Raw genomic sequence first — 27,747 nt, forward strand, 5'->3', positions numbered from 1 at the left:
GACAAGGGATTAACCTCCTAGTACACTGTTGGTGGGATTGTAAATTGGTGCAACCACTGTGGAAAACAGTATGGAGATGCCTCAGAAAACTAAAAATAGAACTACCATATGATCCAGCAATCCCACTCCTGGGCATCTACCCAGAGAACACCACGACTCAAAATGATACATGTACTCCATGTTCATTGCAGCACTATTTGCAATAGCCAAGACATGGAAACAACCTAAATGTCCATCGACAAAGGAGTGGATCAAGAAGTGATACATATACACAAAGGAATATTACTCAGCCATTAAAAGGAAAGAAGTAACGGCATTTTTAGCAACATGGATGGACCTAGAAATTATCATGCCAAGTGAAGTCAGTCAGACAACGAGACACCATCAAATGCTTTCACTGACATGTGGAATCTGAAAAAACGACAGAATGAACTTCTTTGCAGAACAGACACTGACTCACAGACTTGAAAAACTTATGGTTTCCAAAGGAGACAGTTCAGGGGGTGGGGGGATGCACTGGGGTTGTGGGATGGAAACCCTATAAAATTGGACTGTGATGATCATTGTACAACTATAAATGTAATAAACTCATTGAGTAATAAAAAAATAATAAAAAATAGGACTTCCCACTGTGGGTAGGTGAGTTAAGAACCCAACTTGAGCAGCTCAGGTTGCAATGGACGCGCAGGTTCCACTGCCAGTGGGCACAGTGAGTTAAAGGATCTGGCACTGTCACAGATGCAGCATAGGTCTCAGCTGTGGCTCAGATTCAAACACTGACCTAGGAACTTCCATATGCTGCAGGAATGGCCATAAAAAATTTTTTTAAAGGTAAGAAATAACAACTGCTAGAGATAGTGTGGAGAAAAGGGAACACTTGTACACTACTGGGGGGAAGGTACAATGGCCCTGCCACTACAGAAAACAGTATGCAGACTTGAGATGTCTCAAAAAATTAAAAACACAACTACTATATGACCCAGCTACTCCACCTGTACTTATTCAATGAAAACTCAGAAAGATATATGTACCCCCTATGCTCATAGCAGCATCACTTACAATATTCAAGACATGGAACCAATCTAAGTACTCAGTGACAAATGAATGGATAAAGATGTGGTGTATGGGTACACACGCACGCACACACAAGGGAATACTACTCAGCCATGAAATAAAGGATAAAATCTTGCCATTTGAAAAAATACGGATGGGAGTCCCCGTCGTGGCGCAGTGGTTAACGAATCCGACTAGGAACCATGAGGCTGCGGGTTCCATCCCTGGCCTTGTTCAGTGGGTTAAGGATCCAGCATTGCCAGGAGCTGTGGTGTAGGTTGCAGACGTGGATCAGATCCCGCCTTGCTGTTGCTCTGGCATAGGCCGGCAGCTACAGCTCATATTAGGCCCCTAGCCTGGGAACCTGCATATGCCACGGGAGCGGCCCAAGAAATGGCAAAAAGACCAAAAAAAAAAAGAAAAAGAAAAAATATGGATGGACCTTGAGGATATTATGCTAAGTGAAATAAGTCATAGAAAAACAAATACTGTATGATTTCACAGTGTGTAGAATACAAAAATAAATGAACCAAACCTGAACAAAAACAGAAAAGGCAATGACAGTTACCAGAGAGGAAGAGGGGTAGGAGGGAGAGCAAAATCGGTAGAGGGTCAAGTGTGTGGTGATGGATGGAAACTAAACTTCTGAGGGTGAGCACACTTGTAGTGTATACAGCAATCAAAATATGTTACAAACCAATGTTACAATTAAAAAAAGACACAAGTCGGGAATCTTCTGACTCACTTTTCTACAATGCTCAATGGTGTTTACATTAAAATACTTGCACTGGGCCCAGCTCTCAAGAGGAAATTCTCAAAATGCTCACATCTTACAATCTATTGTAAGATACAATACTCATACTCATACCCCAGCCACATACTCACCCCTAAAAAACTTCCTTCAAACATGTAACAACCCTATGTGAGACTTACTGAGCATCGTAGCATAAATATTTCTGAAACAGTTTTAATAGAAACATATATATCCTTGGCAATTTCATAATAAATTTGTAAGAACTGTAAAACATAGGTTTTTCTTTAGCACAATCTTTTAGATAAAGAGGCAAAAACATCCTGAGTGACAAGGTTGAGATGAAAACTTTAAGGATATCAAATACTGAGTTTACTCCTTCAAAATAGTGTTAACTACATAACTACTTAAAAATACTACTCACATCATAAATATAATTGAGGTCTTATTATTTTAAAAATGGACCGAACTGGGAATTATATCTAATCACTTGTGATGGAGCATGACGGAGGATAATGTGAGAAAAAGAATGTGTATATGTATGTGTGAGTGTGTAACGAGGTCATTTTGCTATACAGTAAAAAATTGACAGAACACTATAAACCACTGTAACGGAAAAAACAAGTCATTAAAAAAATGGACTGAATCACTTTGCTGTACACCAGAAACTAACATATTATATAAATCAACTATACATCATTAAAAGTGCTCTACAAAAAACATGATTGATGACATTTTTAACAAAATTAATAATGATTACATTGCCACCGATCATGCAAAAATATAACATCAATAATTCTTTCCATTGAGAATGTTTTGTCTTTTTAGGGCCACACCAGAGGCGTATGGATGTTCCCAGGCTAGGGGTGGGCACCGGCCTACACCACAGCAATGCCATGTCCAAGCCTCACCTTCAATCTATACCACAGCTCCCATAACACCACATCCTTAACCCACTAAGGCCAGGGCTGGATACTGTGTCCTCATGACACGAGTCAGATTCATTTCAACTGAGCCACGATGGGAACTCTCATTAAGAATGTTTAGACAAAGTACAGTTCCCATAGTTCCCACTGTGGTACAACAGGATTGGGGCATCTCTTAAGTGCTGGGATGAAAGTTTGATCCCTGGCCCAGCACGTTAGGGAGCCACTGCTGCCACAGCTGTAGTACCAGTCACAATTGTGGCTTGCATCTGATCCCTGGCCTAGGTACTCCATATGCCACCGAGGTGGCCAAAAAAGGAAAAAAGCGCAGTTCCCTTTACGGGTTCATATATGAAATAACATTATAACAGAGTGTGGTTTAAGCCGGGATATCTTTCTATAAGTATCTGCCTATATTATTCATTCAACAAACAAACATTTCAGAGACTATTTCTGTACCAAACGTAATTCTAGGGACTGGCTATGGCAGAAACACCAAAAACTTTGTAATGGTATTACAATGTACACTTATTTCCTCTCTCACACTGTGAAAAGTAGTCTGGTATAGTAGAAAGAATACTGACCTAGAAAATAGTAAGATTTCAATTACTGCTCTAATTACTTACAAATGCTTTTTAATTTTCAGAGTAATAGAAGCATGTGCTATATCATGCAAATCTGATTCAAATGAACTGGATGATGTAAACATTTAAATTTGTTCTTAATTTAAATTAAGAATACAGCATTTTGTTACATTTTTAAGGCTAGTAATGTTTGAACAATTGGAAATGACAAAACACTAACCTTAAAAAAAAAAAAATTCCCTGGTGGCTTAGTAGGTTAAGGATCCAGCATTGTCACTGCTGTGGCTCGGGTAGGTGCTGCAGCATAGTTTCAATCCCTGGCCCCAGGATTTCTGCATACTGCATGAGTGTAGCAAAAAAAAAAAAAAAAAAAAAAAAAAACCCAAAATAGTAAATAAAAAGCCCTACTCTGGAGTTTCCATGGCTCAATGGTTTAAGAACCTGACTAGTATCCTTGAAGATGGGGCTTCAATCCCTGGCCTCATTCAGTGGACTAAGGATCTGGAGTTGCCATAAGCTGTGCTGTAGGGAACCTCCATGTGCTGTAGGGAACCTCCATATGTAGGTGTGACTCTAAAAAGCAGAAAATAAACAAAAATCTCTTTAGGCCTTTTTTTATTTTTTTGCTTTTTTTTTAGGGCTGCACCTGCGACATATGGAGGTTCCCAGGCTAGGGGTCAAATCGGAGCTACAGCTGCTGGCCTACACCACAGCCACAGCAATGCAGGATCCGATCCCGAGTCTGTGAGCTACACCACAGCTCACGGCAACACCAGATACTTAACCCACTGAGCAAGGCCAGCGATCAAACCCACAACCTCATGGATTCATTTCTGCTGCACAACAGAAACTCCTAGACCTTAATGTATATTAAAACTACAGTGTTGGAACTGTAAAGCAATCTCCACTAGGTCAGGTTCATTAAGAATTAAAAAAGAAAAACACGTAAGACATTTTCCTTAGAAATCCTATCTTTTAAGAAATATTTTCTACATTTTTTAGAATAGAAAAATACTTTTCTTTTTTGTCTTTTTAGGGCTGCACCCTCGGCATATGAAGGTTCCCAGGCTAGGGGTCTAATTGGAGCTGTTGCTGCCACCCTAACCAGAGCTATAGCAATGCCAGATCCGACCTGCATCTGTGACCTACACCACAGCTCGAGGCAACGCCAGATCCTTAACCCACTGAGCAAGGCCAGGGATCGAACCCGCCACCTCATGGTTCCTAGTCAGATTCGTTTCCACTGCGCCACGATGGGAACTCTGAAGAATACTTTTCAATGAAAGCCCCAATATGCCACATCTCACCAAAAAACCCCCAAAACATTCAAATGACATAAATAACTCCCTTTTTCATGAAGACTATATTAGCATCTCCCTGTACGTATGTAATCCTATGCTTTGTTATACAGATAAATATATCGATTTTTCATTTTGAGAATCCACCTAAGAATTTCTCTTTGTCTTTTAGAGAACTTATGTAGAGGCACCAAAGAATTAAAAACAAACAAAAAAAAAGGTTGTGACCATATAGAAAGCCACACTAATCATTGAGGTTTTTTGCCCCGCCCATGACATGTAGAAGTTCTGGGGCCAGGCATTGAACCCTCGCCACAGCAGTGACAACACTGGATCCTTACTCACTGAGCCACAAGGGAACTCCCCCATAAACTATTTTTAAAACTTCAACCATATTTTCCCATTTTTATATTTTACATAAATATCTAACACTTCTATTAATGAGAATATATTAAAAAGAATTCAAACGGCAAACAATAAAAGATTTCTTAATAACTGTGGCAAATTCTATCCTTTTAAGAGTACGTGCATATATAAAACATTTTATTAAGGTGTGAAAGGGAAAAAAGTTTCACAAAAGTTTACTGACATGATTATCAATGCTCTTTCAATGACAGTAAAACAATCTTAAAATATGCATGAAGAGACGATTACTGTCCATCTTAATTTCCTTTCATATGAAATTCAGAGGTAATGTGTGTCCACTTTAGGGAAGATTTATATATGAAAAAGTTTATTAGAAAAATAAACAACTTTAAATTTTACAATATTTTCCACTTCCAAGATTCTTCTAGATAGAGCAGATGTGCCTTATGGTTTAAACATGATCTGATTTACAAAATCTCATTTAGTTCTATTTAGTAAAACAAAATACAAAAACACAAATGGTGAAATGTTAATAACTATTAAGAAATTCAATGTAAAGGTTTTAAAAAAAACATTTGTTGCATGTACCTAATAATGGCAATATTTACTCTAACATATACTAAACAACTTCACTGAAACTTGTATGTGCTGGCTTATTACCAAAATAACACTGTCATGTTAAAAAAAGAGTTGTGCAGTCTAGGTTTATTTTTCCAAAAACATTATCAACTATATCCAGGGATTGGCAAATTTTTCCTTAAGAAGTCAGATGGTAAGTATTTTAGGCAATAAATATTGCAGGCAATAAAGTGTCACTATTCAACTATCCATTACAAGGGAAAGCAGTCACAGGTAAATGAACTGGTATGCTCGTGGGCTGCAGTTTGCCTGCTGCTTAAAGACAATGGATTCTTAATTATTTCAGGTGCCATATTACAAGCATGTCATATGGTAGGGTGAACAACAGGGGTAGGAAGAATATAGATGGATAGTGATCACCAGATGAAACATTACAAATTAAAATTTTCACACTTACTTCCCAATCATAATTGCATATGTGCGTATGTGTGTACATTAAGTAATAAAACTACTTCATCTTAATTCCACAGTTATTTTTGGTGGCAAAAAGTATCAGAACAAAGTTAGCTAAGCAGCAAGAGCATCATGAATGACTGGGTACTCAGAGGCTAATCAATAACCATGAAATTTGGTTTTGATATCTAAGTATTTCTACAGAATGAGAAAACTAATTTATTTGCTGTGCTCCTGAAGAAAATATCAGATATAAATTTCAGATGTCGTTTTAAAATTGCATTGAATTGTTACAATTTGGAAGCTAAGTGTGATTTGCTTTGTTTTATTAGAAAAAATACTCAGGCAAGGTCTACAATCATCCGTCAATTAAGAATGACTTACAAGAACATGAGGCAATAAAATAAAAAATACAGGTACAAACTATATATCTGGAACACTTCTATTTGGCAGTTTTATAACAAATCAAATCTTAAAAGAACAAAGGAGATTTGCAGATTACTTTGTAGATACAGAATAAAGCAACTGATGAAGTGCTTAAGCAAAAGAAAACAAAAAATAGTAAGAAAACACACTGCTTTTCTTTTCTTTTTAAAAATAAAATCACATTTGCTACAGATCATATGAATAATACCCTTATTAAACAACCATTCCAGAATGTCTCATAGTAGCAGTGCTTTTATTTGCACTTCATTTAATTTTATATGACTCATTTCATGTACATAGCTCTTTACCCCATTGTTAACGAATAAAGTCTCCCATAATTTTTATTATTTTTTTAATTTTTTAAAGTAAATGAGAAATGATTTATGTGTCATGGAACCTTTCCCATTTTGGAACCAAAGGCTTATTAATTCTATATTTTTGTCTATTCTCTTTAAAAAATTTTAATGTAAAAACTGCTGGTTTTTATATCACTGTAGTAAAGTGAAAACTCCTCAATTAGGAGTATTTTCTGCAGTTTGACTGCATATAACCACATACTTTACAATATGTCCTTCCAACAGTAAGGAAATAATTGATTTCACGGTCACTGTCAGAAATGAGTGCCATAATTCTATTATGGGTATAGGTCCTCCCTCAAAGACTTTCTGGAAGGATGTTCAATGTGTTTTGTTCTTATAGATATTAACAGTAGTACATAGTCCCTTAAGTCTGCAAAAGACATTTATTGTTAAAGAAGGTGCTTTATTAACAATTCCTCTGGCAGCACTAGTGAATTACAATATCCTTCAATATTATTTCTACCCATAATATATACATTTAACTTTCATGCCTCTAGAAAAACATCTACAGAACATTTCATAATATAAAAATATATTACAAATCTGCTGAATTATTTACAGGCAATGTTCTATTATCTCTATGCAACATTTGTTTGATACAATACTAACAAGTTACACATATTTCCATTTCTGTAAGTTAAAAAAAATCCATATGGCTTCTTGCTCACCAAGCAAGAAAGTGATTTTATTTTGCTTTTCAAAACCAACTTTGGTGCATAAAGGATTCAGTTTGAAGATACTTTAAAAAAAAATACAATTTTTCTTTCCTTAAGAAAAATAACTCATAAACCAAATGCTTTCCTCAGAAAAAAAAAAAAAAATCAGAGGCTTATTTAGGTTAAAATTAAAATACGAGGACTACTCAAGTAATTTGAAATATAGGTTTTTCAAAAACCGTTAACAGATTAGTTATATAGGTAAATATTAACATACTGTACTCCATGAGAAAACCCTAGTCCTGAAAAGGGAGCCACCAGACATACTGCAACACTCTTTAACAGAAATTTTCAGCCCTAATTCGATAGACGAATTTTTAGTTGATTGCAAATGTCGTTCACTGTTTGCTTAAATACAAATTGAACACTTTTCTTATCAGAGTTCTGCAAAAGAACACAAATGGCAACCAATCACATCTATTTATCATAATTGAAAGGTAAATTATGTCTTGATAATTTTCATTGTCTAAATATTTCCTAATACGACTTCAAATCAATAGACACTGTCAAGACAAATATCCTTACAGTGCTTTTGGTATTTGTAAGGGCACATTTTGTAATTGTTTTTCTTTCCAATATAAACTACTGTAATCACTAAAGGGTTTTATATTTAAAAAAAAAAAAAAAAAAAAAAAAGCAGCTTAAAGCAGCAAGCATGCAAAGCCTTTAAGAAGCTGTTCCACTAAGTTGCCAGAAGAGTGTTTGCTCAGTCTCCCACAGTACCATTCCATGAAAATGTGGATATACAGTAATATATTAATATATTCCACAGAAGAGCCTACTTCATTCACAGAATGTTTACACTAAGCATAAATATTATTCTAAATACTGAATTTAAGAGAAAAAAAAAGGAAAGGGGTTGATTCTAATGTGCAACTTTTACTAAACCCATTGTCAGTGACTAAGACTGCAGGTGTCCCCGCTTGTTTGCTTTTTATGTATTTATTTATTTTTTACCTCTTCAACCTCTTCTGCGGCATTGTTCTAGAAAAAGAGAAAAAGGAATATTCTTTTATTCAGCTGAATGAAAAACACATTTAAGTGCTTCAAAAATACAAATGTTTAAGAAATAGGCAATCACTGATCATCATTAAAACCCATTTTTAAAGCATTCACATGAATATAAATTTAGTTATATAATATTTATCACTTTTTAATAAATTTTTATATAGATCATGTATTTACAAAAAAAAGAATCTCATGATTAAAACATATTTTAACCAACTAGAACTTTTAAACTAATGTTAAAATCTCAAATAATTCAGTTTTTTACTCTAATTTTGAAGTTAATACATTTATGGAAGGTTTGCCATGCTTTCATCCTAAGATGTGCAAAAGCCACAAGTTATTTCTCTTGAAAACAAGTTAGAATAACTGCTTTTTCCCCTCTGGATTTCACAAGTTTTCCCAATCAAAATCCAGGCATTGTTAAAATGTTACACCATGGCAAATGGAGGGGATTCCATGACTCTGTACCACTTTAGGGTAGACTCGATTCTAACTCCTGGAATAGTAGAAGACTCAAGATTAAATGTTAAGATGGGGTGCAGGGAGATTTACAGCTAAAGAAAATTAACTCCACAAAAGTACCTACTATGCCTTAAGAACATCTTCATTACCCAAGAAATCAGAAAGAATTACAGAATTACACTGAGAACAGGCAATGCAATTTCTATGTACTTCTGGACATCAGTTCTGAGGCTGAGAAATTTTTTTTTTTTTTTTTTTTTTTGGCGGGAGGTTGTTGCTTTCCGTAATATTCAAATGCTTTCTATATAGCACAAGGATAGCAAAAATAAGCTGATTCTGTGAAAAAGGAAAACCTTTAGAGACTGGGAAGTAGAAATGCAGAGAAAAAACACAAGTTAATCTTATAATTAAGATTCATGGCCTTTTGTCAACTCACTGCCTAAGGGATGTTTACTACCAGTCCTAATAGCAGGGTGGCTCTCCCAAAACACCACTCTTTTGGAATGCTAATTTTAATTACTCCCTTCAAAGAATAAGCAGAAATAAGCAGAAACACTGGTACCCTAAATTAGGTACCAGTAAATCAATATTCAATTATTTTTCTTTACAAAGAGAAAACTACATCATAACTTTTCTCATTGGCAGGGGGAAGAACATGCCAGCAGCTTGATACAGGATCACAGTTCCAAGACCAGGGGTTGAACCAGGCCTCAGAGTGAAAGCACCAAGTCCTAACCACTAGACCATGAGGGAACTCCCAACTTTCTCATATTTTTGGCAATGGATGTTCCTCAGTCTTCTTTGAGGTCATTTCACTGTTCTCTCTGCTAATTCACTTCTTGATAACCTAGCTCATGCTACAAAAAAAAAACATGTTTTCATTATATTTAGTACCTTTGCCAAAAGATCTTTAAAAATTTGGGGTAGAGAAAACTGAAGTCTCAATGCTTCCACATGGCAAGGCTAATTATGTTAGAATTTCATTCTCAGATGTCTCAAATGACAGGCATTTCATCATGCTGAATAACATTCCAAAAAGTTGAATCATGGAATGAACAGAACCTTCAAAGTATTAAAATCGTTTCAAAATTTGGCATAAGAAACAGTATCTTTATGATAGCTAAAATTCGCATTTGGGATTATCAATTATGTTATCTTATTCAATCCATTCCTATACAAAATATACATTAAACTAGAATTTCTTTTTAAAATATACAAAGTCCACACATTAAGAATGCCTTTTAAGGATTTTCACTTTCTTTTTTGGCCACACCCATGGCACGTGGAAGTTCCTAGGCTAGGGCTCGAACCTGAGCCACTGTAGTAACCAGTGCCACAGCAGTGATAATGCCAGATCCTTAATCTGCTGAGCCACAAGGGAACTCGTTCACATTTTAAAATCACCCTCCTATATGTCATTTGGACAGAGGGAGTCATTTGCTAGTTGTGTAACCTTGGGCAAGCTGTTCAACATCTTCCCCAGATTCCACTCTGTAGAAAAGACACAGGAATACCTACTTCATAGGACTGCTGTGAGGATGAAGTACATGTAAAGCACCTAGCACAGTGACTCAGCGCACAGCCAGAAATGCTGGACTCTCCTACCCCCCCATACCTTCACATGCACGCACACTAAAACAAAGGTCAGATCAGAACATAGTTAGAAATGTGAACTAACAAGTAATAATTCAACCATTAATGGTATTGAGGGCACATGCAATATATTCCCAGGTCTTTATGTCTGATATTACAAAAAGAACTACATACTTAAAATAAATGGCACTTACTTTCAAATTACCATGTATATCACAATCTAAGCTACTTAAGGTAAAGCTGGGATTAACCTGGTATTTAAACTTTATCGAAATATTACCTTTCTAGAGTTGAGTCTACAATTTCTAAATTATTGTGGTCTAATTTCCACATACAAAGCTTCAAAGAGCAAATGCTTGCTACCAAAATTTAGTACTTAAAAATAAGTCCTAACTTTACATTCAAAATTTAAGGAGATTAAAGATTACAATTCAAAGAGTAGAACATTAAATCAAGAATTAAATTACCTGTATATGTTTGGGTCCAAAAGCAAGGCAGTATCTTTGGGAAGCTTTGATAAATGAACTACTTTAGTTTTTAATTGATGTCGTTCACTTTCATTCACCCACACGTCAGGCAAACTATGAATTAAAAAAATTAGGCAAACTATGAATTAAAAAAATGAGTCATGTACGAAATAACATTAATTTGAAATTTACCCTTCACTTTACCAAGGCTTTTCTGCTGGCCTGACTAGGTCACCTAGGTTAACAAGCTTCTCAGATGCCAAGGAAACTGAGTGATCTAAGCAGTGGGACACAGAGGCTCAGCCAAAAAAAAAAAATGGCAAGGTAAAATTTTAGGCATAAATCTGGAAATGAATTAAGAATTTTTGATGGATCAGCCACACCAAACTTACAGTGCCTGTATTTTAGCTCGCCAAGTGAAATTACACCTGAGCTTGACTTAATGGAAATCTGACACCTAGTTTCTTTTGAAGAAATAAGAAGTTAAAATCCCACCAAATTAAATTTGACTTTTAAGAAATGGAGTTCCCTGGTAGCTCAGTACGTTAAGGATCCAGAGATTTCACTGCTATGACAACATGTGAGAGGAAACTAAAATAAAAGCATTTTGATATTTGGATTGATCGATTTCCAAAATACTAAGACTACAGACACTGAATAAAGTATTTTTTTTAAGGAACTGTTCATAACCTTAATATAAAAAGAGTTCTTACAAATCAGTATGAAACAAGTGAACTCTATCATTAGGGAAAAAGGAACAGGGGAGACAAAAGACACAAATGATTAATTCACCAAAAATGTGAAGAGTTTAACAATTATCTTACTCATAATCAAAGAAAAGCACAATGTAAGAATGCCAAGAACCAGTGTTGACAATAAGTCAGAGAAATAAGCTAATGTAGTAGGTAATCAGGAGCTGGGACAAACTTTCAGGAAGGCAATGCCCATCAAAACTCGTAACATTCTGCATAGTTTGTAAAAAAGTAATTTTACAGTAGAGAAAAATGGGTACCTTTAATGCTCAAAGGTCACTGCTTCTCAGCCTTTCAGCTAAGATCAAGCATAATGTTCAGAGCTCATTTAATAACTTTATGGAGTTCCCGCTGTGGCACAATAGGATCAGCAGCATCTCTGCAGTACTAGGATGCAGGTTTGATCCCTGGCCCAGCATAGTAGGTTAAGGATACAGCAATGCTGCAATTGTGCCACAGGTCACAGATGCAATAGGTCACAGATGCAGCTCAGATCTGATCCCTAGCATTCCATATGCCAAAATAAATAAATAAATAAGAAAATAAATAAGAAAAGTATATAGGAGTGCCCACTGTGGCTCAGCAGGTTACAAACCCAACTAGTGTCCATGAGGATGTTGGTTTAATCCCTGGCCTTGCTCAATGGGCTAAGAACCCAGTGTTGCTGTGAGCTGTGGTGTAGGCCCCAGACATGGCTTGGATCCCATGTTGCTATGGTTGTAGTGTAGGCCGGCAGCTGTGGCTCTGATTCAACCCCTAGCCTGGGAACCTCCATGTGCTGCAGGTGCAGCCGTAAGAACTAAAAAAAAGTCTGTTAACAACTTATATTAAAAATCACTTCTAATGTGGTACATATGCACAATGGAATATTACTCAGCCATTAAAAGGAATGAAATACCAGCATTTTTAGCAACACAGATGGACCTAGAAATTATCATGCTAAGTGAAGTCAGCCATACAATGAGACACCAACATCAAATGCTTTCACTGACATGTGGAATCTGAAAAAAGGACAAACTGAACTTCTTGGCAGAACAGATGCTGACTCACAGACACTGAAAAACTTATGGTCTCTAGAGGAGACAGTTCAGGGGATGGGGGGATGTGCTTGCCCTGTGGGATGGAAATCCTGTGAAATTAGATTGCTATGATCATTATACAACTACAGATGTGATAAATTCATTTGAGTAATAAAAAAGAGAGAGAAAAAAATTATTCAAAAGCTCAGTTTTAAAGCTATACCTTGAGCCAGGTACTCTTGAAGAGCTTTTACAGATTATTTAATGCTGACAGCTTCAGAACGTTTTATTATTTCATTTCTGTCATTTTTATTTGAGTCTAATAATTTAAGTAATTTTTCAGTATAAGATTTTAATAAAAAAAATAAGACATCAGCGTATTAATTATGTAGTATTCCAAACACTTACATGTCTTCAGGCATCCAATGAAGCAAAAGTTTTATCTTTCCAGAATCCTCTTTTCTCTTAGCTATTACCTAGTAACGATATAAAATAAATCATAAAAATGGTTTGTAAAACATCATTTTAATATGATTTAAAAAACACTATGGTCCTGATCAAAAACTTTTAGGTGTACATGTAATGTACTAGATATTACCACCACAACATCTTGTTCTGCCCTGGTTTGTAGCAATTTCACTTTTCATCATATATTTTCACCAAAGGAAAGAGAAAAATGGAATTGAGGAAGTTTTGTACATGCAAATATTAAAACCAAATAACTGTTGCTAAGAGACTGAAAATACTATTTAAAAATGAGATTGAAAATACTATTTATTTTACTCTCTACTATTTTAAGTCTATAGTTCAGCCAGATTGCCAACCAAGAATCCATATTGCCTGGTAAGAGGAAATGAATAGTGAAGAAAAAATAATGCTGGAAAGGGAGTCTCCTTTTTACGACCAGATTAGGTATCTGATGTTTGCTTAGGATTTTTTTGGCTTGGAATTTTAAATGAAATGTTAGCCAATCAGTGTTTAGATTTGATTTTAAGGAATCTAAGTTAAACTCCCTAATAATCTTTGGAGTTTTTCTGAGAAAAGGAGAAGTAATGCAACATGAACTTATTAAAATACATTTTAAGCCTTTTTTAAAAAAAAAATGTGGATCACCAGAACACAAAGACCCATGTAAGTATAGGAAAAACAATATGCTCATCATTCATTACCAGATTCTGAAAACTCATGATTTTTTGTTTTTATTTTTTCCATTATAGCTGGTTTATAGTGCTCTGTCTGAAAACTCATGTTTTGTTTTGTTTTTTTTTTTAAGAAAAGGGACCAAAATGGTAAAAAATAGCACATCATACAAAAATAAAATACTTTCTAGCCCCACTGTTTAAAAATGAGGTCATACTACACATAGCACAGGGAACCATATTCAATCTCTTGGGATGGAACATGATGGAAAATAGTACGAAAAAAAGAATGTATATACATGTATGACTGGATCACGTTCCTGTACAGCAGAAATTGACACAACACTAATTAAAAAAAAAAAAAAAAAACACAACACTATACCTGTTCTCAAATTCTATACCTGGTAATGGGATTAATTAAAAAGCCCAAAGACAGATCTAAAAATGATAAAAGAAAATACCTCTACAAAGAAATAACATAAAAATAATGCAAAGCAACCAAACACAAGACAACTGACTGGTAACTAGGATTCTGCTGACCTCTTCTGGAGAAGGTGCAAAAGAAAATATTTTAATTAAAGAATTAAGACAAAACAGGCAAACTTCACAGCACAGTATTTCACATATATATTTTTCTGCAATATTTCTCACTATAATAATAAATATAATTTACTTCCTATACAAGTTAATTTGACAACTAGGAAACTTAGTACTGACTATTAACAGAAGTGATTTTAACACAAACTGCTTACATCACAAACCTTTCTGGTCATAGTCATGGAGCTCTGGAGAACCTCCTCACCCAGCTCTTCTACTTTCTACGGCTTCCAAGGAAGGCCTTTTCCCCTTATGGATGTTTCTTCCTTCCAATTCCTCCAGATTATACTACACCTCTGTGACTTTTCCTCAATCAAGGTAGCTCTACTTCCCCAATGTCACTTGGGGATGCAAATCACTCAATATTTGGTTCTTTAAGTTTATGACAAACATAGATACCAATCATGTTCTTAAATCTTCTCAGATTTTTTCTAAAGCTAGAAAACTTACTTTCATCTTCACAGACTATTTTAATTCTGAGTAATTAAAAATTTTTCTTCCAGACTCCTAATATCATCACATTTTAATTTTATTGTTACTGTTGTTGTTGTTGGCCGTACCCAAGACATGAAGAAGTTCCTGGGCCAGGGATTGAACCCTTGCCACACCAGTGACCCAAGCGACAGCATTGACAGCTGGATCCTTAAGCCACTAAGGCACCAGGGAGCTCCCACATTTTTTTTAATGATCTTACTCTTCCCATTGTTAATCTAAGAATTTCATCACAAGGAGCTGCTCTAATGAAAGCATGTGTAAGCAGATGCCTCACTGATTTTGTTTTTTCACTTTTGCTTTTTAAGGCCGGACCTGCAGCATATGGAAGTTCCCAGGCTAGGGGTTAAATCAGAGCTACAGCTGCCGGCCTACGCCACAGCCACAGCAATGCAGGATCCAAACCATGTCTGAGACCTACACCACAGCTCACAGCAACACCAGATCATTAACCCACTGAGCGAGGCCAGGGATCAAACCTGCATCCTCATGGATCCTAGTCATGGTTCGTTAACTGCTGAGCCACAAAGGGAACTCCTGATGCTTCCTGTTTTAAACACAACCTTATTTATTGTCATCACCTCTACTGCCTAATACCTAGAGATACTTGTTCATTACTAGACCATTATTTCATCTGATTTATAGCCCTTTAAATTGTTAAATGTTGATGAGCCCCAAACCTCAGTCCTTCGATTTCTTCTATTTTCTATTTAATATTTACTTCCTATGTGATTGCATCCAGTCTGCTATCTTTTAATATGCCAGAAAGGTCCATACTCTTATCTGTAACCATAGCCCTCCTCTGAGCTCAAACTCTTACATGAATCTGCCTACACAGAAGCCACAACATGTTCCACAGAAAGTGCTGAAATCACAGCTCCTGATACCACCCCCCAACCTACTCACAGCCTCTATTAAATGGCAACTCCATCCTTTTGGCTAGTTACTCAAGCCAAAGACACTAGAGCCATCCTTTCCTCTTGTTATCATATACCCACAATTCTCATCAATACTGCTTTCAAAAGAGCCAGAATCTAAACCTCCTTAGTATCTCCACTACAACCATTCTGGTCTTTATTCACCTGAGATACACTGAAAAGACTGATTCCCCCTCCCCCTCATCCTGATCTATTGTCAATACAGAAGCCAAAGTGAGCACATTAAAACCTGCATGAGAGGAAAGAGATTAGTCAGGGCAGAGGGTAGAGGCAGAAATGAAATACAAAGCTACACCAGAAAAGTTCTGAGTGACAGGAACATTCTTTATCATAATTGTGATAGTTTTATACTCCTCCAATGGCTTCCTGATACACACAGTCTAAAAAGCTAAGGTTTCAGTCCAAGAAGATTCTTCCTGTTACTTCCGACAATTCCTATGCTTTCTGCTCACTCATTTCCTCCATCCACACTGGCCTCCTCACTGTTTTTCAAACATATTTGGTGTATTCCCACTTCAGGATTTTATGCTTTATTTTCCCTCTGGCTATGATGCTCATTCTCCCTTCATTTAGTTTTAAATTTTAACAAATTTCTCTTGTTTATCATGTTTCTTCCACTGTAGTATAGGCATGTTTTTTTGCTTTGTTTTGTTTCAGCCTCTTTTGTTCACTATTGTATCACTAGTATCTGGCACATGTAGAAGCTCAGTATTTAACGGAATGAACTGATTAGCCTTAATGCTACATTCTGGGTCTGGTGACCACATCTTACTGATCTTTAAAAAAAAAGAACCAATTACAACAGAAAACAAACTTATGGTTACCAAGGGGGAGAAGGAGGGGAAGAGGAACAAACTGAAATTACGCAATTAACAGATAAAAACTACCATACAAAAAAAAGATAAGAAACAAGGATATACTGTACAGCACAGGTAATTATACTCAATATCTTGTAATAACTTATGATGGAATATAATCACTTTGCTGTATACCTAAAACTAATACAACACTGTGAATCAAATATACTTCCATTTTTAAAAATACTCGTAGATAAAAAAATTAAATAATTTTGTACTTGACATGCTTTACTCAATAAGATTTTTTTTTTTTTTTTTTTGCTATTTCTTGGGCCGCTCCCGCGGCATATGGAGGTTCCCAGGCTAGGGATCCAATCGGAGCTGTAGCCACCAGCCTACACCAGAGCCACAGCAACGCGGGATCCGAGCCATGTCTGCAACCTACACCACAGCTCACGGCAACGCCGGATCGTTAACCCACTGAGCAAGGGCAGGGACCGAACCCGCAACCTCATAGTTCCTAGTTCCTAGTCGGATTCGTTAACCACTGCGCCACGACGGGAACTCCTACTCAATAAGATATTTAAAACAAATTATCATGAAATTTTTTTATTACTACAATCAATCCTCAGTGTATTTCAACTTATAGTGATTAAAATTTTCTATATCCTTGGAGTTCCAGTCGTGGCGCAATGGAAACAAGTCCAACCGAGAACCATGAGGTTGCAGGTTCAATCCCTGGCCTTGCTCAGTGGGTTACAGATCTGGCGTTGCTGTGGCTGTGGTGTAGGCCAGCAGCTGTAGCTCCCATTTGACCCCTAGCCATTCTGGGAATCTCCATATCCCGCGGTGCGGCTCCAAAAAGACAAAGAGAACAAAAAAAGAAAAAAATTATATATCCTATAAACAATTATATAAATGTAAATTTGGATAACAAATGTTATATTTCAACTTAAAAAATAATACTGATACCAACATTAGCCACAAGGGGGTCAGGTGTCAGAAGCAAAAAGGAGACCACACTAAAAATCCATACAAAATGAAAAGTAGGAGAACTATGACTCAGATAAAGGAACAAGAGAAAAACCTAGAAAAACAGCTTAGTTATCTGGAGATTTACCAAACTCCATGAAAAAGATTTTAGACTAATATAGTAAAGATAATAAATACACTTAGAAATAAACTGGAAGCAAAAATTGATAAAGTACAAGAAACACTGAGATTTAAGTATTAAGCAAGGAGAGATGCAAAATACAATAACTGAAATAAAAAATTCACTTGAAGCAAGCAATAGTAGAATACAGGAGGCACAAGAAGGAATAAGCGAGGTGGAGGACAGACAAGTGGAAATCACTGACATGGAACAGAAACGAGGGAGAAAAAACTGAGAAGAAATGAAGACAGTGGAAGAGAACTCTGAGAAAACTTTAAATGCACCAACATCCATATTATAGGGGTGTCAAAAGGAGAAGAAACAGAGAAAGGGACAGAGAAAATATGTGAAGAGATAAGAACCAAAAACTTCCCTAACATGAGGAAGGAATCACTCACTCAAATCCAGGAGGCACAAGTACCACCTTACATGAGCCAGCACAGACATCATTAAAAAGTCTACAAACAATAGGAGTTCCTGATGCGGCTCAGCAGTTTACAAACCCGACTAGTATCCATGAGGATTCAGGTTGGATCCTGACCCCGCTCAGTGGGTTAAGGATCTGGCATTGCCGTGAGCTGTGGAGTAGGCCAACAGCTGTAGCTCCAATTCGACCCCTAGCCTGGGAGCTTCCTTATGCCATGGGTGCAACCCTATACAAAAAAAAAAAAAAAAAAAAAAAAACACAGAAAAAGAAGAAGAAGAAAATTTGGTTCAGGTGAGGCCAATAAATGCTGAAGAGGGTGTAGAGAAAGGGGAACCCTCTTACACTGTTTGTGGGAATGTAAATTAGGGCAACCACAGAGGTTCCTCAGAAAACTAAACATAGAACTACCATACATATGATCCAGCAATCTCACTCCTGGGGATATATCCGGACAAAACTTTCACCCTAAAGATGCACCTCAGAGTTCCCTTTGTGGTTCAGTGGCAACAAACTTGACTAGTACCCATGAGAACAGAGGTTCAATCCCTGGCCTCGCTCAGTGGTTTAAGGATCTGGTATTGCTGTGAGCTGTGGTGTAAGGCCAGCAGTTACAGCTCCGATTCAACCCCTAACCTGGGAACTTCCATATGCCACAGGTGCAACCCTAAAAAGATAAATATACACAGAGCCCTATGTTCACTGCAGCAATATTCACAATAGCGAAGACATGGAACAACCCAAATGTCCATCATCAGATGAATGGATTAAGAAGATGCGTTTCATATACAAAACAGAGTGCTACACAACTAAGAAAAAGAACAAAACAGTGTTCCTGTCGTGGCTGAGCAGTAACAAACCCATCTATTATCCATGAGGACGCAGGTTCAATCCCTGACCTATCTCAGTGTGTTAAGGATCTGGTATTACCATAAGCTGTGGTGTAGGTTGAAGATGTGGCTCTGATCCCGAGTTGCTGTGGCTGTGGCGAAGGCCAGCAGCTGCAGCTCCGATTGGACCCCTAGCCTGGGAAGTTCCATATGCCATAGGTGCGGCCCCAAAAAGACAAAAAAAAAAGGTGTTTTTAATTTAAAAAAAGAACAAAATAATGACATTTGCAGCAACATGGCTGCAATGAGAGATTCTCATATGAAGCAAAGTCAGTCAGAGAGATAAAGACAAATACCATGTGATATCACTTATATGTGGAATCTAAAAAAGGACACAAATCAACTTATTTGCAGAACAAAAAAAAGACTCACGAACTCTGAAAAACTTATGTTTACCAAAGGGGACAGGTTGCAGGGAGAAAGATGGACTGGGGATTTGGGATTGCCATATGCACACTGAGGTATAGATGGAAGGACTGGCCAGTGGGGACCTGCTATATAAACGCAGAGAACTCTACCCAATGTTCTGTGATGATCTATGTGGAAAAAGAATCTGAAAGAAAATGTATGTATGCATATATATAAATGAATCATTCAACTGTACAGCAGAAAATACCACAATCTTATAAATGAACTATAGTTAATGAAATTTTTTAAAATGAAAAAAACTAAAATAATGCCATTTGCAGCAACATGAGTGCAAATACAGATTCTCATACTAAGTGAAGTTAGAAAGAGAAAGACAAATACCATATGATATCACTTATATGTAGAATCTAAAATAGGGCACAAATGAACCTATCTACAAAACAGAAACAGACACACAGATATATAGAGAACAGATTGTGGTTGCCAAGGGAGAGTTGGGAGGGAGAGGGATGGACTGGGAGTTTGGGGTTGGTAGATGCAAACTATTACATTTAGAATGGATTGGGAGTTCCCATCCTGGCTCAGTGGTTAAGGAATCCGACTAGGAACCATGAGGTTTCAGGTTCGATCCCTGGCCTTGCTCAGTGAGTTAAGGATCCAGAGTTGCCGTGAGCTGTGGTGTGGGTCACAGCTGTGGTGTAGGTCGCAGACACAGTTCGGATCCTTCGCTGCTGTGGCTCTGGCACAGGCCAGGCGGCTACAGCTCCAAATGGACCTCTAGCCTGGGAACCTCCATATGCCACAAGAGCAGCCCAAGAAATGGCAAAAAAGACAAAAAAAATAAAATTAAATTAAAAAAATAGAATGGATAAACAACAAGGCTCTACTGTATAGCACAGGGAACTATATCCAATCTCCTGCGATTAACCATGATGGAAAAGAACATAAAAAAGAATGCATATATATGTATGATGGAGTCACTTTACAATACAGTAGAAATTGGCACATTATAAATCACCTATACTTTAATAAAAATTTTAATAATAAAATGACATAGATGATAAAGTAATAAAGAGGTCTAATGTTCTAATTTTACACATAATGAAACCAGAGGTAAGAAAAGATACCTAGTTTACTTCCAGTCAGTGTCTGATCTTCAGATGCCTAATAGTCCAAATGCCACCCCACTACTCCTAAATAGCTCAAATTAAAGGCTAAAAATTTCAACTTTATCATTAAAATGTTAAATTGTGGGAAATATTTGGGGAAAAAAATCAAATACTTACAGTACTATGAAAAACAACACTGTGTCCCTTCCCTAAACTTTCTATATGAGCTGAGAGGTTAAAGCATATGGCTCGATGTCTTATCGCATCCAGTGTTTGTGCATCGAAGAAATCATGTGGCCGTGCTAAAAGTCAATACAAAAGAGGTAAATGTTTAGAAAAATATGACAGTCTGCCAAACAGCCATATTAATAGTTCATTTTCCATAAAAATGTGTGATAAGTAAAAAAGACTTGCCTGTTGAACAAGTATCAATTTACTATTTTTTTTCAAATTTTAATATTCAATATTTTAATTTTAATTTTCAATATTTTATTATTTATTTATTTATTCATTTATTTTTTATCTTTTTAGGGTCTCACCCATGGCATATGGATGTTCCCAGGCTAGGGGTCCAATCGGCCCTATGCCTACACCACAGCCACAGCAACATCAGATCCAAGCTGTGGCTGCAACCTACACCACAGCTCACAGCAACACCAGATCCTTAACCCACTGAGTAAGGCCAGGGATTGAACCTGCATCTCATGGATGCTGGTCAGATTCATTTCTGCTGAGCTACGACGGGAACTCTGTTTTTTTTTCTTTTCTCTTCTTTTTCTTTTCATTTGGGCTGCCCCACAGGGTATGGAATTCCTGGGCCAGGAATCACAACCGAGCTGCAGTCAAGACCTAAGCCGCAGCTGCTGCAATGCCGGATCCTTAACCCACTGTGCCAGGCCAGGGACCAAACCTGCATCCCAGCACTCCAAAGACGCCGCTGAGCCAATCTGTTGCACCACTGCAGGAGCTCCTCAATCTAGTGTTTAAATCCAAGATTTTCTTTGCTTTCTAAACATATCATCTGGCTGACAAGATTAGGATGTACAAAAGCAGAACTCCCAGCTAATGAGTAAATGTGGGTTAATTTTGCCCCTTGGTATGTGAGGTTCTAACCACTGACTGCATGATTCTACATTTCAGCTACTACCTTTTTCACGTAATTTTACATTTTATTCCGGCATCTCTTTCTGAGTACCAGTCCTACATTTTCAACAATCTGATAAACATCTCCAAAGTGCACTACTGAGATCTCATTCACCTAGGCCAAACATACAAAATACACCTCAAGAATAATATACATTAATACATAATCAAAAATTGTCCAGAGAGTTCCCATCATGGCTCAGTGGTTACTTAACAAACCAACTAGTATCCAGGGTTCAATCCCTGGCCTTGCTCAGGGAATTAAGGATCTGGCGTTGTCGTTGAGCTGTGGTGTACATTACAGATGCGGCTCAGATCCTGACTGCTGTGGCTGTGACACAGGCTGGCAGCTACAGATTGGATTCAATCCCTAGCCTGGGAACCTCCATATGCCGTAGGTATAGACCTAAAAAAAGACCCAAAAATTTTTTTTTCCAAATTTGACAAGTGGTAATATTATTTTTTTTTTGACAAGCATTTTCTTGATTCTAAATAATCTTCTAACAACCTAAGAAAACCATAAATACACTCTTGAATGCCAATGAGTCTGCCAAAATTTTTCTAACTCCAAATTCCACCGTCAGCCATGACTTTGGGCAATGTGCTTTACTTATTAGCCTGTTTCCTTATTTGTGAAATGGAAATACAACAGCTATAGATTATGAGTGAGTAAAATAAATGCATATGAAAAATGCCCTAAGTCATAGTGTAGTTTATATTAATAAGGTTATGCCATTGTTTAAAATAAGAAATTCAGGGAATTCCTGTTGTGGCACAGCAGAAATGAATCCTACTAGTATCCAGGAGGATGAGAGTTCAATTCCTGGCCTCGATCCGTCCAGTGGGTCGGGAATCCCTCATTGCTGTGGCTCTGGTGTAGGCTGGGAGCTATAGTTTCAATTCAATCCCTAGCCTGGAACTTCCATATGTCACAGGTGTGGTCCTAAAAAGCAAAAAAATAAATAAAAATAAAAAATAAGAAATTCACAAACCAAGAATAAGCAACCTTTCATTGTGATCAGTAACAAAGTTATACACTGATGATTTGATAAAAACATTTTAATTTCTATTTTCATCCCACTAGTAGTATTATAAATTGTAGTTTTTATTCCTAATAAAGGAAAATAAATTTAGTATTTTATAATTATGGAGCTTTCTAATACATGTACTATTTTCAAGATCATCTGTAATTAAATATTATTGACAATAAAAGAAACAGCTTGATTTGCTGGTACAGCATATTCTGAGTTACATGTATGCTGACTTATCATACTATTCTGACTACTAATGTAGTGGAGTGGATTTACCTCCACTATTCATGGAGCTCTCAGTACATCTATACAAATATACCAGTTAGCACACTCAATGACACAACCTTGGTATTTTTTTTTCTCATTAGATCTTTCCTCAAAAGGAAATAAGCAAAACACCAGCTAGTAATAAATTAACAGAACCCACAAGACTAACAACGTAACAACAAGGGAGTATCAGTAAGGAAAAAAAAGAAAAAATGACATTTATGGGAGAGAAAAACTCATGAGAAACAATCCCCTTACTATTTGATCTGTTGCTAATGAGGAAAAAAAGGTGTACTTTCTCCATACTCCCAAATATGCTTTCTCCTGAAAAGGATAAGCACTCAGAGAACGTAACAATAACTCACCCCTCTATATCATTCAAATCTACTACTCCTCACTCAGAAAGAAGTCATCAATTGAATTAAATTAAGAATAATAAAAGAGACCCTCAAATTCAGATTGTATGCATTCAGACCTTAACCTCAAGTTATGTCCATATCAAGAATACTGAACTAGGGGGAGTTCCCAAAGTGGCTCAGCAGAAACAAATCTTAAGAATCCATGAGGACACAGATTCAATCCCTGGCCTTGCTCAGGTTAAGAATCATGATCTGTGGTGTAGGTCACAAATTCGGCTTGGATATGGCATTGCTGCAGCTGTGGTACAGGCCAGGAGCTACAGCTCTGAATTGAATGCTATCCTGGGAACCTCCATATGCCCCGGGTATGGCCCTATAAAGACAAAAAAAAAAAAAAAAAAAAAGAATACTTAACTAGGGAGTTTAGTTGTGGCTCAGTGGAAACAAACCCAACTAGTATCCATTAGGATGCACGTTCGATCCTCATGGGTCAGTGTGTTAAGGATCCAGCATTGACGTAAGCTGCAGTGTAGGTCACAGATGTGGCTCAGATCCAGTGCTGCTGTGGCTGTGGTGTAGGCCAGGAGCTGTAGCTCTGATGTGACCCCTAGCCTAGAACTTCCATATGCCATGGATGTGGCCCTAAAAAAGACAAAAAAGGGGGAAAAAAGGATACTGAACTAGAACAGTCTCCAAAGTGGCGTGGGTCATGATCCATTAAGGTAGGGAAGAAAATAAAATCAAGTTCTGTTTTTGCTGTTTTCATATTGAGGTTTTTCAATATTTCTTCTTGGTAATTATAATATTCATTAGCAGGGCTAGGTGTATACACTATATAAATACACAAGTTAGGGCTGGATACTCAATCATTTCTTAAGTTAATAAGCTATACAATCAAAACCCTTTGAAAACCATAAAAATAGAGACTCTTATTTTTCTGTGGCTCAAACGTATACAATAATCTAATAATGTTCTCTCCTAAATGCTGAGGATACAGCTCACAGTCTGGTAATTAAGCACATAACCACTGTACACATGAGTCACATCAGACTGTTAAGCACTGAGACACAAACTATACACAGTCTCGCTATTCACATATACCACTTTGGAGCAGATAGGTTACTTCACTTTTACTTGAATTTTTAACATGTTCAAATTTTATAAAAATTTGGGGGAGTTCCCTGGTGGTCTAGTGGTTAGGATTCAGTACTTCCACAGCTGCAGTTCAATTACTGGTCTGGGAACTGAGATCCCCCATCAAGCCACTGCATGACTATGGCCAAAAATACATACATACATACATACATGCCCATTATTTTTTCTTTTACTAAATAAAATCTTGATGGACACAACAACAGTCTCTTAATTCAAACTGTCTTAATTTAGAAAAGAATCGAAGTAGCCCTCAAAAATCTAATTCTATACAGAGCTTGTATTCTAAGGTCACATATACTTACATTCCCTTAGCTACTACAGTTAAGACATACATCACTGAATACTCACACTGATGGACCAAGATCCTACTGTTCATTACTGGTAACAAAAATAGATAAGCAGGAGTTCCCGTTGTGGCTCAGCGGTAAAGAACCCAACCAGTAACCATAAGGATGAGAATTCGATCCCTAGCCTTGCTCAGTGGGTTAAGGGTCCAGCATTGCCATGAGCTGTGGTGTAGGTCACAAACGCGGTTCAGATCTAGCGTTGCTATGGCCATCAACCCAGCCTAGGACCTTCCACAAGCCGAGGGTGCAGCCCTAAAATAAAAAAAATAAAATAAAATAAAAATAGATAAGCAGAGTTCAAGAATGGTAAAAACTGAATGAGCCAAAGCCCAAGATATAAACAACAGCCATCTAATACATAATGATTTTCAGTGAAACACTTACGTAATGAGCGTCGTCTTTTGTTCTTTAATTTCCTCCTTTTGTTCATTCCAGCTTTAGAAGGAGATTCTTCTTTGGCCTTTGGCTGGCTAGAAACTTTTGAGGAGTTCTGCTGACTGAAGTGTGTGGGTACATGGCGAGCTAGCCCTCCCTGAGAAGCAAAGCTGGCATTGCAGCCACCAACAACACACTAAATAAAAATAAAAAAGAATGTCAGGGATTCTGTATAGGACACAAGTATAAATACAAATGAGTAAATATTTTGTATTATCAGAAATAAATAAATAGTGTATTATCAGTAACACTACAGAACTAATTCCAGAAAGAATCTGAGGGACTGGAGCAACCTTTTCATTTTGTAAGTTGGACAAAATAACTCACATTAAGCAGTGGCAGACTAGAAATTTTCATGACTCCCCAATTTACTGCTTTTCCCACTATATGCGAGACAAAATAGTGGGCTCTTCTTTCCAGAAAAATATAAGAGGAGCAATAAGCTGTTTTTAGATCAAAAAATTATGTAATCGAACAATTACCTGGATTCCTGGATTTTTAAAGTCATTTTTATCTTAGGACATATGCTACTTTAAAACCTTCAGCAAGCTCCCTACTGTTGGCTATTGTAATAGATAGGAAAGAAATACAATAATACTGATTTTTAAACTACTGGGTCTAGTCTCAGAAAACTTATGTTCAGGTTTAATCTTATGGAACCCTCTATAAGTTCCATTAAATACAGTCTCTTCAGCCTTCTGTACTGCCAAGATTGAGAAAACAGAAGGTTTAACTTAACTATGAAAGTCAACTGTCAGATCTGCTATTTCAACAACGGGTGCAGAATGTTTGGATATCACTAAAATCACAATGCTCAAATGAGTCACAATACAAGTCTGTGTCTAGTTAGATCTTAGGAAAATAATATTTGCAGATCTTCCAACAAATGACTGTTACTAATTAAAACCAACACTATTTTCCAAAATGATCCCCAAACAGCAAAATCCAGCACTGGATTGCTAGTGGCTTTTCAATTAGTAACTTATCCAAGTTGCTTAGTTCCTGGCTTGACAACCTAACTCCAGGCATGCATATCTGTCATATCTGCCTGCCACCAAATAAATCAATCACATTATTCCCAGGTGGTTTAACTTAATCATATTTTTCTTGATTATACCACACAAAAAAAATCCATATGCTTCCAGGCTCTTTATTTCAACCTAGGTACCTCTACTATTTCAAACTTCTACAAACACAATACAACCCTGTTAGTAGAGACCATGGCTTTATTCATAAAGTCTAAGTCTGCCCATGTGAAAGAGAGCTCATCTTCCTTCCTTCAAGGACATGCTCATACTTTCAGAGTATTACTAGACAGCTTATCCCAACTCATAAATGTTTCTAAATATATTAGCTTAGAGATTCTGATAAAATCAATACTGCCTGAAAACATTTCACAGCAAGATCCTTATACAGTGCTATTAGTATTATTCTCCTTATTTCACTATTCAAAAGACATGTCATGGACTGTATTCAGCATTACTAACAAAAATCTTTACCCATTCTAAGGTGCACATTAAGTGAGAGGGAGAGGAATAACTCAAGATCTTAGTTCATAGACTTAACTATTTTATGTCCAATATTACACTAAATGCTAAAAGTGTAAGGATGAATAAGATACAGTTCTGGCCCTGAAAGAGCTTACATATGATCAGCAAGATATGCATGGAAAGGAACAACTTCAAAGCCCTATAGTCAGGGGTAAGGCACAGAGTGCTATGGGAACCTTGAAAAGAAGCAATAAGTCCTAACCAGTGCTTATAATTCATTTAATTCTTACAACAACCCTATCAATAGTGTGGTCCTCAGCCTACATCAAGAATGTTCAGCTACAGATTCTGATCATGAGACGTTTAACATCTAAGTGCACAATTCAGTGGCATTTGGCATATTCACAATACTATATAACAACATAAGAGGTTATACGAGGAAGTTCCACATCCCTACCCAGACTTGCTATTTTCTGTTTATTTTATTAAAGCCATCCTCATGAATATGAAGTGCTATTTCACTGTGGTTTTTATTTAAACTTCCTTAGCAACCATATTAAATTTAAATTTAAAACCTGATAAACAATTTATCTGCTGAAAAACTTTTAAATATGTTTGGAATAATCTGAGTCTGTGAATCTACTTCTCCAACTGCAAATTTTGTGAAATCTAAATAAAGATGACAATGAGGGAGGGGGGAGAGTTATGAATTTGCAATTACCATATATACACTACTATGTATAATATAGATAAACAACAAGGGCCTACTGTATAGCACAGGAAACTATATTCAATGTCTT

At 36.7% G+C, this 27,747-nt stretch overlaps 1 protein-coding gene across 2 annotated transcripts in view; it reads right to left on the reverse strand.

Moving 5' to 3' along the window:
- The window catches only part of AEBP2 (AE binding protein 2), a 74,126-nt gene continuing 51,515 nt past the window's right edge, over positions 5,137-27,747 (reverse strand). For both annotated transcript variants that reach the window (XM_003126446.5, XM_021092257.1), the window contains exons 4-9: positions 25,407-25,593; positions 20,898-21,022; positions 13,221-13,288; positions 11,042-11,155; positions 8,469-8,495; positions 5,137-7,895 (exon numbers count right to left, since the gene is read on the reverse strand). In XM_003126446.5, the coding sequence (XP_003126494.3) occupies positions 7,850-7,895; positions 8,469-8,495; positions 11,042-11,155; positions 13,221-13,288; positions 20,898-21,022; positions 25,407-25,593 (567 nt within the window). In that variant the 3' untranslated portion in view covers positions 5,137-7,849. The remainder of the gene's footprint in view (positions 7,896-8,468; positions 8,496-11,041; positions 11,156-13,220; positions 13,289-20,897; positions 21,023-25,406; positions 25,594-27,747) is intronic.

This window comes from Sus scrofa, chromosome 5 (genome assembly GCF_000003025.6).
Source record: "Sus scrofa isolate TJ Tabasco breed Duroc chromosome 5, Sscrofa11.1, whole genome shotgun sequence".
NCBI lineage: Eukaryota > Metazoa > Chordata > Mammalia > Artiodactyla > Suidae > Sus > Sus scrofa.